This window comes from Pelophylax lessonae (genome assembly GCF_965119305.1).
Source record: "Pelophylax lessonae genome assembly, chromosome: 10".
Lineage (NCBI taxonomy): Eukaryota > Metazoa > Chordata > Amphibia > Anura > Ranidae > Pelophylax > Pelophylax lessonae.
Genome location: NC_138777.1, coordinates 13,969,709 through 13,982,699, shown reverse-complemented (window position 1 = coordinate 13,982,699; position 12,991 = coordinate 13,969,709). Strand labels below are relative to the sequence as shown.

The following is a 12,991-nucleotide window of genomic DNA, read 5'->3' as shown; positions in this document are numbered from 1 at the left end:
AAAGATTATCGTTCAGCTTCCTGTCTATACTCCTCCACCCCCATCACAATCACCAGTTCCCTCCCCCCCCCCCCATAAGAGTTTTGAATAACAATGGAGGTATCCTCCTCCAAATTTTTAAGAACTTCCCTTTCTTTAAACAAAAGATTATTAATTTTATTGGATGTTCCCGCAGATGATTGTGCAGCCAACGCTGTAATATCTCTCTCCACCAATTTTTGGAATTTATCCATTTCGGGACACTGCGCATTAATGGGATAAAACTCAGATCTAATTTTAAAGGGCTGGATGAGATCAACACCGACTTCCACACCAGTATCCAAACCCCCCTCCCATGACAATTCCTCCAACTCACTCATAGCACACTGATCTCTAAACGTATTGGTAATAGTCTCATCAACTGGACTTTGATTAACTGATCGTAGACCAGTATCATATGTGTCGGCATCACTTGAGACATCAAAATAATGTTTTTTAAGGGCTATGGTTCTAATTAATTTTTTAAATGTCCAAAATAGTCTCAAAAATTTTAAAATGCCTTGATGGAGAAAAATGAAGTCCCTTGGAGAGCAAGGAAGTCTCTTCAGGTGTCAGGGATCAGTGGGAAAGGTTTAGCACATTGTGGGTACCTGTTGAGTCCTGCGTATCTGGACGTGCTACTGTCACACTGTGCTCCAACATACCCTCTTCTCCACCCCAATCCGCCTATGGCTGACACAAAAACAGTAGGTTGTGAACAAGCACGATATTAGTGTGAAACACGTTAACCTTCTTGCATCCTATATTGACTGTCTACCGGTTTAATAAAGAAGCATTGTCATAACTGTTGGAGTGCGACCATTTTCGTTCGTTATTTGACACAAAAACACACTGAGCATGTGCAACTACCTTCTAGCCACAAGAAAGCGAGTGATTGGTCATGCATGAGCAGTGCACACTCCATGCCAACCATCGACAGCTGAAGCAGGAGGGCAAATAATGGGCACAAGGTTGTACACCCATTTTTGGGCATTTTTTAGGAGAGGACGGGGCAGTTCTGCATTCTTGCACTGGGTGCTGGACGGACCTGTCCCGGTAATGCCATCACCAAGGGACCCCCCCATCCAGCACACAGCAGGTGATTGACAGCCTCAGCTTTGCATGTTTCCCTATGAGACTGTGAAGAGGGAGGTGCAGCCACTTCCTACACTCAAGTCTCAGATTACACACAGCTCCCTGCTCTATGCAGTGCAGTGTGTGACATCAGATCCCCACCCCGTCTTCTGGAGCTCAGAGATGCTGTGTAAAATGTGTGCTGTGTTCTAGGAGCCAGTAGAAGAGAGAATGCTGCAGATAAAACAGGTACAACTTATGTAGGAGGATTTGTTTCATCTCTGTGTATCACTTGACTGGATATATGTATCGGTTTACAGCCACTTTAAATTAATTTTGTAAATTACATACCTGAATTTCACTTGGTATTGGCCTCTTGTAGTCTCTGTATAGCAGAGCTCAGACTCAGGGAGGGAGAAGCAGTCCAAGCAACCAATCAGTTGTGCTGCAGTCCAGGAAGCATACTTATTGGAGGAAAGAGCAGAATGACAGAGAGATGAGCTCATCAGTTCATCAGTATGCTGCCTCTTTTTCACTGTCCATTTGCAGGCTGATCTATTTATAGTAAAGGGAGCGCTGAACCTTGTAGTGGTTTGTTGTGACAATATATGTGGTACGTGGTCCCTAGAGGCTGCTCACCAACAAACATGGTGTTCTACTGGACCCTCGGAGGAGTTCGCTAAAAAATTCTAAAGATGGGAGCGCCACGCTAGTTTGTACAATCCATAATAGAATTTATTCTGACAAAAATGACAACGCGTTTCGAGGGGGGTCAACACTTCATCAGGGCTTTTGGAATGGTAACCATAGGGTGATATATACCAACCTGGACTGTTAGTTGGAACCCAAGTAGACTCTACAGATCAAGCAGTTGTTTGAAAGAAGTAACCTATGGCCCCCGATAAAGGGGTGGGGTGATGAGCCCCAAAACGTGTTGGATTTTGCTGCAGAAAATATATTTTATGGACTGTACAAACTAGTGTGGCGATCCCATCTTTTCATTCACAGGCTAGGGGGAGGAATGAGACATATAAGAGATACTGGCCTTCAACAGAAAAAAAACAGGTCTCCTCCCCTTCCAGAGAGGTCTGAGCTGCGTGTCAGAGTTGTGTAAATCTGAGGAGTGGATGGACAGATATACAAAACCTTTTCCAGGTAAACAGGCGTTATATTGGTTGTGCTATGGGGGTGGAGTTGGGAACCCGAAAGCTCTCACTGCTGAAAAGGTGCTAATGGGTTAGCCAAGCAAGGAACTCTATTTACCTAATTGCATTTGGTTGGATTGACCCCCTTTAAAGGCAAACTGTAAATACAATAAAATTAATCTCAAAAATATTTTTCTAAAAAAAAAATGTATATATGTTTGGGTCAACAGATGAGCCAACCTCCCCCAAGAAGTCTAGGAGTGACTCTGTGTTCAGCTTTTTTAAAAGGAGGAACTCGACTGTCTCCACGGAGTGGAAGGCTGTGAGGATCGGCCCCGGGGAAGAGGCAGCGGAGAATAACCTGACGGCTGTCCGTGTCATGGTGCTGAGTGACGACAGCAGGTGATCAGATTTCACTATTCCACAGGATTTGCCAAAAATCATCTCCCTATGTCGTTCCCCACAAGTCTGTACAGGAGTTTAGGAAACATTTTAGGCGTCCCCAGAAAGGGTCATAGGTTTACTGCACTGGGAGTTTTACTCTTGATGAAAAACTTTGCTCAACCTTTTTGAACCCTTAAAAAAATGTTGAATATCGAGGAACCTTTCTAAAACCAATTCTTTGGTGTCATTGAAAAAATGTTCCTTACATTGGTGGTCAGTGAAAAAATGTTCCTTACATTGGTGGTCAGTGGGAAGAATGTCCCTTACATTGGTGGTCAGTGGGAAGAATGTTCCTTACATTGGTGGTCAGTGGGAAGAATGTCCTTACATTGGTGGTCAGTGGGAAGAATGCCCCTTACATTGGTGGCCAATGAGAAGAATGCTCATTACATTGGCGGTCAGTGGGAATATTGTTCCTTACATTGGTGGTCAGTGTCAAGAATGTCCCTTACATTGGTGGTTAGAGGGAAGAATGCTCCTTACATTGGTGGTCAGTGGGAAAAATGCTCCTTACATTGGTGGTCAGTGGGAAGAATGCTCCTTACATTGGAGGTCAGTGGGAAGAATGTCCCTTACATTGGTGGTCAGTGGGAAGAATGTCCCTTACATTGGAGGTCAGTGGGAAGAATGCCCCTTACATTGGAGGTCAGTGGGAAGAATGCCCCTTACATTGGTGGTCAGTGAGAAGAATGCCCCTTACATTGGTGGTCAGTGGGAAGAATGCCCCTTACATTGGTGGTCAGTGGGAAGAATGCCCCTTACATTTGAGGTCAGTGGGAAGAATGCTCCTTACATTGGTGATCAGTGAGAAGAATGCCCCTTACATTGGTGGTCAGTGGGAAGAATGCCCCTTACATTGGAGGTCAGTGGGAAGAATGCCCCTTACATTGGTGGTCAGTGGGAAGAATGCCCCTTACATTGGTGGTCAGTGGGAAGAATGCCCCTTACATTGGTGATCAGTGGGAAGAATGCTCCTTACATTGGTGGTCAGTGGGAAGAATGCCCCTTACATTGGTGGTCAGTGGGAAGAATGCCCCTTACATTGGAGGTCAGTGGGAAGAATGCCCCTTACATATGGTGGTCAGTAGGAAGAATGCTCCTTACATTGGTGGTCAGTAGGAAGAATGCTCCTTACATTGGAGGTCAGTGGGAAGAATGTCCCTTACATTGGTGGTCAGTGGGAAGAACAAATCTTACAAACAGCTAAAAGTATCATTGATGTCATGCCACTGGCCCAGTTAATTGGAACTGGACCCAAAACTATGCAGATTCCAGTAAATGAGAGCTCAATCAGCCACAGCTCAAGGAACCCCTAGGAACCTCTGGGGAATCCTAGGGTTCTACGAAACCCAGTTTGGGTAGAACTGCTCCAAAGGGATGCCAGAGGTGCTATATTGGTACAGCACTGTGACTGATACTATGATTATAGTGATGCAGAGGCGTAACTAGAACCTTCAGGGCCCCGGTGCAAGAAACCATGAAGGGCCCCCTGGGGCCCTGGGGCCCTTTACTCTAGTTGTGGGGCCCTTTATTACGGTGTGGGAAGGGAGAATTCTGAAGGGGGGGCAGCACAGAAGGGGGGGGGACCAGGGGAGCACACAGGGGCCCAGAGACAGCAGAACACAAGTATACTGGATAGGAGGAGTGGCGGGGCAGCGTACAGAGGAACCAATCTCCTCCATTTTCCTCCTGCAGCTACAGAAGGAAAAAGGAGGACAGTGATTTCTCTACATGCTGCCCCCGCCACCCCTCCTATTCAGGTGTACAGGGGAGCCACATGGGCCCCCTTGAGCATGGGGCCCGGTTGCGATTGCAACCCCTGCAACCCCTGTAGTTACGCCCCTGTAGTGATGGTAGACCCTGCCACTGAGCCTTCTTTTGCAAGATTTCAGCAAATGTACAAAATCAGGAAGCCGCTTCTTGACATGTATATAGTTAGTTGGGAAGGATTTTTTTTTTTTAACTACAGTATTTTTTAACATGAATAGAATAATTGGTAAAGTCCCCGGTACCCTGAATGAATTATAGTGCTTAGTATCTACCTGTGGCTAAACATCTAACATCTTCCAGCTCAGACAAAGAGTGTGCCCTAGAGGAGAATAACGTCAGAATTAATCGCAGGAGACTCTCATCACGAAGAAAGGAAAGATCCTCTGAGACCCACAAAGACCCAGGACACCCATCTAAAGCTATTGATGGTGAGAAATATACAGTAGATACTCTATATGGCCAAATGATTTGTGCACCTTAAATACATCTGTATCAAAACCTGAGCAACAAGCAATGACAGGGAATTATACCTATACTGTACAGACTTCCACAAAAGGTTCCTATAGGACTATAGATCACAAAAAAGTCAAAAAATGGAAAATGCTTCAAATATACACACTATGGTATTCATAACACATACATATACATTTGTTAGGAATGTACCCCAGATTTGTCCTGCTATGCCCTGCTATGCTCTACATAAGTCACTATCTAAAGCTATGAGCAAACAGTCATATATCTTTTGGAATTGGCATTGTGGTAAAGGTGCTCAGGTAGAGTCGCCAAGCCCAACCAACACCTTCTGTTTTGATGAATAAGAGATCCAATAGCAGCTTCTCATCTCTACCTTTTCATAGCCTATGGCAGTGATGGTGAACCTTGGCACCGCAGATGTCTTGAAACTACATTTCCCATGATGCTCATGCACTCTGCAGTGTATTTGAGCATCATGGGAAATGTAGTTCCAAAACATCTGGGGTGCCAAGGTTTGCCATCACTGGCCTATGGTATAGCTAGTAGCAATTAGGCACATTCATCTACTATTGTTCTGAAATGTTTCATAGCTTCTCCAAGGCGCCAAGATTCTCATTTCTCCATGGTGAAGCTATGGTATAGCTTGTCAAAACTGGCCAAAAGAGGGCCAATCAGTGACTTTAAGAGTCTATGGACTCTTAGGATGACATTCTGGTTCTCGTTTTCAGTTTGTTTAGACTTCTGAATTAGGGAGGCCACTGCCCCTTGGTATTGGCATTGTGGTAGGGTTGCTGAGGTAGAGTTGCCAGACTATGCTATAGCTAGTAGAAGTTAGGCACATTCAACTACTTGTTCTGTGATGTTTTATAGCTTTTCGAAGTTTCTCATTTCTCCAGGTCATCGTATAGCTAATTGAAATTGGCAAAAAGAGGGCCGGACCTTCACCTCAAGAGTCTGAGGACTCTCAAGATGACCATCTGGTGCTTTTTGTCAGTTTTGTTTAGACTTCTAAATTTGGGAGGTCACTGCCCTTTGGTATTGGCATTGTCGTAAAGCTGCAGAGGTAGGGTTGCAAGCCCCAACCAACACCCTCTGTTGTGACGGATAAAAGATCCTAGTCCAAAGCCTTAATTTTGCCTTTTCAGGGACTATGGTATAGCTAGCAGCAGTTACACACATTCAACTGCTCTTTTTTTGTAATGTTAAAGACCTTTCTTAGTTTCTCCAGGTCATCTCTACCTTTTTGGAGACTATGGTAAAGCTAGTAGCAGTTAGGCACATTCAACTTCTCTTGTTCTATGATGTTTTATAGCCTCTCCAAGCTTCTAATTTCCCCAGGTCATGAGATAGCTAGCCAAAATTGGCAAAAAGTTTGCCTTAAGAGGTTGTCGCAAAAGTCCAAGAACTTAAGATGACCATCTGGTTCTCTATGTCAGTTTTGTTTGTACTTCTGAATTTGGGAAGCCACTGCCCCTTGGTAATGGAGTTATGGTAGAGCTGCCAAGGTAGAGTTGCCAGACCCAACCAACACCTTCTGTTTTGATAGATAAAAGATTCATGTCCAAAGCCTTATCTGTGCCTTTTCGGGGACTATGGTATAGCTAGTAGCAGGCACGTTCAACTGCTCTTCTTCTGTAATGTTGAAGATCTTTTATAGCTTCCGTAGGCCATCTCTACCTTTTTGGGGACTATGCTATAGCTAGTAGCAGTTAGGCACATTCAACTACTCTTGTTCTATAATGTTTCGTAGCTTCTCCAAGCCTCCAAGCTTCTCATTTCTCCAAGTCATGGTATAGCTAGCTGAAATTGGCAAAAAGAGAGCCAGAGAGTCATCTTAGAAGTCCAAGGACTCTTAAAATGACCATCTGGTGCTCTTTGGAAGTTTTGTTTAGACTTTTGAATTAGAGAGGACATTGCCCCATTGTATTGGCATTGTGGTAGAGCTGCCGAGGTTGAGTTGCCAGGTCCAACCAACACCTTCTCTTTTGAGGGATATAGGACCAAGTGTACCCCATCATTCTATCCACAAATGATAGCACAGACATCGTAATCCAATACCATGCTTAGAAGAACACATTTGTTTAAAATGTCTTTGTATGCTGTGGCACCAACACTTCACTGGAAACAGCAGAGAATTTATGTAGCACTTTACATATATTGTACATTCATATCAGTCCCTACCCTGAAGGAGATTACGATCTAAAGTCCCTATCTCACATTCTCATGCACACATACTAGGGCCAGTTTAGACTGCAACAGATAAACCTACCAGCATGTCTTTGGAGTGTGGGAGGAAACCCACACAAGAACTGGTTGAACATGCAAACTCCATGCAGGTAGTGTCATGGTAGGGATATGACCGATGACTCCAGTGCTACAGAAGTGTTAACCACTAAGTCCCTGTTCTTCTCACGGGTTATATTTGGAATAAACTCTATTTTGGCACTTCAATTTCAGATCCAAAGATTTCTTCCACTACACAAGGTGACTTTGGTAATCCTTCAATGTGCACAAGCTGCCCACCTATGAATGTCCCCCAGTGAGATTATCAGTAAACTATTGGCAACAATATAAATGTCTCAAGCTTCCAGCGCCACCGATCACCCTTTAAAAATCCCCCTGAGTGTCTTTCTAAATAAACCTAAAGATGACAGGGACCTTTTTTGCAATAGTGAATTTGTTTTCCTGCTTGGAATATCAGGTAACTTTCTTTTCTAGATCATTGATGCCATCTGCTGGATGACTTTAGTGTTACAAAACTCACAGACCATCTTTCGAAAACCTGCCCAAAATATTGAAGTCCACATTTGAAGGACAGTGCATTAAAAGGCCAAACGAAGGCAAACACATACTTTAAACCTTGTGGTGTGGAGGCAGTAGAAACTTATGGTTGAGCTTGTTTTTTTTCCCCTCAAGATGCAAAGGCATGAAAGTATCCCCTCCTATTGCGTTCAGTGGCTCTGGTGCTTTTGGGGCATCCCATGAATTTGGAATTATTTAGGTTACTGTAAGAATTTTTTTGATAAAGCCACATACAGTGGGTACCGAAAGTATTCAGACCCCCTTAAATTTTTCATTCTATGTTATATTGCAACCATTTGCTAAAATCATTTAAGTTCATTCTTCTTCCTCATGAATGTACACATAGCTCCCCATACTGACAGAAAAACACAGAATTGTTGACATTGTTGCAGATTTATTAAAAAAGAAAAACTGAAATATCACATGGTCCTAAGTATTCAGACCCTTTGCTCAGTATTTAGTAGAAGCCCCCTTTTGATCTAATACAGCCAGGAGTCTTTTTGGGAAAGTTGCAACAAGTCTTTCACACCTGGATTTGGGGATCCTCTGCCATTCCTCCTTGCAGATCCTCTCCAGTTCTGTCAGATTGGATGGTAAACGTTGGTGGACAGCCATTTTTAGGTCTCTCCAGAGATGCTCAATTGGGTTTAAGTCAGGCCTCTGGCTGGGCCATTCAAGAACAGTCACGGAGATGTTGTGAAGCCACTCCTTCGTTATTTTAGCTGTGTGCTTAGGGTCATTGTCTTGTTGGAAGGTAAACCTTCGGCCCAGTCTGAGGTCCAGAGCACTCTGGAGAAGGTTTTTGTTCAGGATATCCCTGTACTTGGCCGCATTCATCTTTCCCTCGATTGCAACCAGTCGTCCTGTCCCTGCAGCTGAAAAACACCCCCACAGCATGATGCTGCCACCACCATGCTTCACTATTGGGACTGTATTGGACAGGTGATGAGCAGTGCCTGGTTTTCTCCACACATACCGCTTAGAATTAAGGCTAAAAAGTTCTATTTTGGTCTCATCAGACCAGAGAATCTTATTTCTCACCATCTTGGAGTCCTTCGGGTGTTTTTTTAGCAAACTCCATGCGGGCTTTCATGTGTCTTACACTGAGGAGAGGCTTCCGTCGGGCCACTCTGCCATAAAGCCCCGACTGGTGGAGGGCTGCAGTGATGGTTGACTTTCTACAACTTTCTCCCATCTCCTGACTGCATCTCTGGAGCTCAGCCACAGTGATCTTTGGGTTCTTCATTACCTCTCTCACCAAGGCTCTTCTCCCCCGATAGCTCAGTTTGGCCGGACGGCCAGCTCTAGGAAGGGTTCTGGTCGTCCCAAACGTCTTCCATTTGAGGATTATGGAGGCCACTGTGCTCTTAGGAACCTTAAGTGCAGCAGAAATCTTTTTGTAACCTTGGCCAGATCTGTGCCTTGCCACAATTCTGTCTCTGAGCTCTTCAGGCAGTTCCTTTGACCTCATGATTCTCATTTGCTCTGACATGCATTGTGATCTGGAAGGTCTTATATAGACAGGTGTGTGGCTTTCCTAATCAAGTCCAATCAGTATAATCAAACACAGCTGGACTCAAATGAAGGTGTAGATCCATCTCAAGGATGATCAGAAGAAATGGAAAGCACCTGAGTTAAATATATGAGTGTCACAGCAAAGGGTCTGAATACTTAGGACCATGTGATATTTCAGTTTTTCTTTTTTAATAAATCTGCAACAATGTCAACAATTCTGTGTTTTTCTGTCAGTATGGGGTGCTATGTGTACATTCATGAGGAAGAAGAATGAACCTAAATGATTTTAGCAAATGGCTGCAATATAACAAAGAGTGAAAAATTTAAGGGGGTCTGAATACTTTCCGTACCCACTGTATATACAAAAGAGAGTGAATAGAAGTCCTTCTAACCTTAGCACATCAAGAGAACCTGTAATTTACCCATACTTGGCCAATCCACAGGTTTCATTGATAGAAGGCACTTTAATGAAGGCGCACCAAGTTCCCCACACTCCGCTGCCACCTGGATTTGCACCTAAAATTCCAGTGCAAATCTTGACTTTCTGAAAGTCAACATCTGCATACGGTAGAGAAAGCTCCTCCCACTCCCACATGGTGATTTTCCTCTCAGGGAAGACAAGGCTGCATTATGAAGAGGTAGTGAATCATGTAGTGCTCAGGGATGATGACCAAAGCCAACCTATGTTGCTTCCCATCCCATAAGTTGAACCTGTTACTCTACAAACTAAAGTGTAAAATTACCCCCCCCAACACCGAGGGTCCATTTAAATTATGTGCAATGTATTAGGGCAATGTAAATAATGGTCTGTCACCAAAAGTACCAAAATGACCCGAATCTCAGACATGTCACACAATTTGTAGTGCACCGCAAACGCACAAATGCGCACTACGATGCCCTAATACATTGGAGTGCTATTCAAAATGCCACATAATTGCAGTGCAATAGTGTAAATTCGAAATATTAACCTTTAAGCCCTTCCCGCCCAGCCTTAGTCACCCTTTAACAGGGTCTTTACCCCGGGGGGTGGGAAGGACTGGCCAATTACATGACCACTGTGATTGGCTGTCCCTCTGGCTCCCAATCAGTAAAGACTGAGAGCTGTCTATGACATTTCAGTCACTGTGCTGGGAGCATACAGTGAGCCATGGATGCATATATGTGGCGTATGGGTGTGAAAGCCTGCGCTCTTTGCTGCCACATATACTGTATTACTTTTGGAAAGCCGCTTCTAAAGATGATGCACAAGAAAGATCGCAAAAAGTTTGCTGAAGACAAGCGGACTAAGGACATGGATTACTGGAACCATGTCCTGTGGTCTGATGAGACCAAGATAAACTTATTTGGTTCAGATGGTGTCAAGCGTATGTGGCGGCAACCAGGTGAGGAATACAAAGACAAGTGTGTCTTGCCTACAGTCAAGCATGGTGGTGGGAGTGTCATGGTCTGGGGCTGCATGAGTGCTGCCGGCACTGGGGAGCTACAGTTCATTGAGGGAACCATGAATGCCAACATGTACTGTGACATACTGAAGCAGAGCATGATCCCCTCCCTTCAGAGACTGGGCCGCAGGGCAGTATTCCAACATGATAATGACTCCAAACACACCTCCAATACAACCACTGCCTTGCTAAACAAGCTGAGGGTAAAGGTGATGGACTGGCCATGCATGTCTCCAAACTTAAACCTTATTGAGCATCTGTGGGGCATTCTCAAACGGAAGGTGGAGGAGCGCAAGGTCTCTGACATCCACCAGCTCCGTGATGTCGTCATGGAGGAGTGGAAGAGGACTCCAGTGCCAACCTGTGAAGCTCTGGTGAACTCCATGCTCAATAGGGTTAAGGCAGTGCTGGAAAATAATGGTGGCCACACAAAATATTGACACTTTGGGCCCAAATTGGCCATTTTCACTTAGGGGTGTACTCACTTTTGTTGCCAGCGGTTTAGGGGACAGCAAATTTACACTGTTATACAAGCTGTACACTCACTACTTTACATTGTAGCAAAGTGTCATTTCTTCAGTGTTGTCCCATGAAAAGATAGAATAAAATATTTACAAAAAATGTGAGGGGTGTACTCACTTTTGTGAGATACTTTATTATACATTGCAGGCTGCTTTGCTAGGCATTGAGGAAGCTGCAAAAACGCGTCCCAATTGCCTGTTTCTAACGCAGTTGTGTACGGGGCCCTACTGAGCCCGTGTAGCGGTGTGAACCTGTAGAATATTCTGAAAGTATTGCTTTTGAATATTATACATTTTATTAAATGAGGCCGCTGTGTTTGATACGGTATATTTCATGTTCTGTCTCTGCTTTGTTTCAGCGCTTAATCGGGCCAGCAACCACCCGCCCGTCTCTTCCAACAAATCTCAGAGGTGGAGGAAGAAAATCCAGTCAAGTAAGGAAATGTGATTCGCTGGTGATGATCCGAGTACTGCTGTTCCAGTTTTTCTTGACTAATATATACTCAGAATGGAGTTCTATCTAGTTTAACCCCTCCAGCTCTGACACCTGCAGGCCCCCAAAAAATGTTAACACTATGGGCCTTTTTTTTTGACAATAGCTTCGCCATTATTTCAGATAATAAAGTAATACATATATCATTATTTTAGGGCAAACAAGAATTTGGTTTGCTGATATTAGCTTCTAAAGCTAAATTTTATGCAATCTATAGACAAAAACAATCAACACTAAAAAAAAAAAGCTAACGTTTTTCTACTTTTTATTTTAAAAAATCGTTTTATTTATTTTTTATAAGCAGATTTTATTTAATTTTAATTTTTAATCATAAAACAAACAAAGAAGAAAAAAAAATACAGCTATAGCATACAAGACACATCACACAATTATTAAGCAAAAAGAAAAAAAAAACCCACTTATAAAATATCTTATACAGTAAACCCCCCTCCATCGCGGGGGTTACCCACCCGCGAAAAGTGAAAATCCGCGAAATAGAAAAACCCCATTAACCACTTAAGCCCCGGAAGACTTTACCCCCTTCCTGACCAGGGGGTATTTTGCGATTCGGCACTGCGTGACTTTAACGGACAATTGCGCGGTCGTGCGACGCTGTATCTAAACGAATTTGACGTCCTTTTTTTCCCACAAACAGAGCTTTCTTTTGGTGGTATTTGATCATCTGTGCGATTTTTTGATCATGCGCTATGAACAAAAAAATAGCGACAATTTTGCAAAAATAACAATATTTTTCACATTTTTTTATATGAAATTCCCCCCAAGAAAATGTAAAAATCTAAATTTTTTAACATTTTCGGTCAATTTGTTTTATGCTACCTATGTTTGGTAAAAAAAATCACAAAAAGCGTATTTTGATTGGTTTGCGCAAAAGTTATCGCGTTTACTAACAAAGGGAAAGATTTTTGTCATTTTTGTTGTTTTTTTTTTAACGCGTAATGGCGGCGATCTGCGATTTTTTTTTGCGGTACTGCGACATTGCGGCGGACAGATCGGACCCTTGACTGACATTTTTGACACTTTTGGGGTTACCAGTGACATTTCTACAGTAATCAGTGCTATACATATGCACTGTTACTGTAAAAATACACTGGCAGTGAAGGGGTTAACTTTTTTTTAAAGGGCGGGGCTATGTGTGTCCCTAGGGGCGTGCTTTGTACTGTGATTGGCTGTGGCTACTAGTGTATGAACAGTGATCAACTGTTCTACATAGTAGAACCGTATGATCATCTGTCATACACAGGGGAGAATGACAGGCAGCTTGTTTACACAAGC

At 43.5% G+C, this 12,991-nt stretch overlaps 1 protein-coding gene across 2 annotated transcripts in view; it reads left to right on the top strand.

Annotated features, from left to right (window-relative positions):
- Positions 1 to 12,991, top strand: part of MICAL2 (microtubule associated monooxygenase, calponin and LIM domain containing 2) — a 398,277-nt gene that overhangs the window by 322,483 nt on the left and 62,803 nt on the right. For both annotated transcript variants that reach the window (XM_082270277.1, XM_082270276.1), the window contains 3 exons: positions 2,468 to 2,639; positions 4,752 to 4,879; positions 11,565 to 11,639. In XM_082270277.1, the coding sequence (XP_082126403.1) occupies positions 2,468 to 2,639; positions 4,752 to 4,879; positions 11,565 to 11,639 (375 nt within the window). The remainder of the gene's footprint in view (positions 1 to 2,467; positions 2,640 to 4,751; positions 4,880 to 11,564; positions 11,640 to 12,991) is intronic.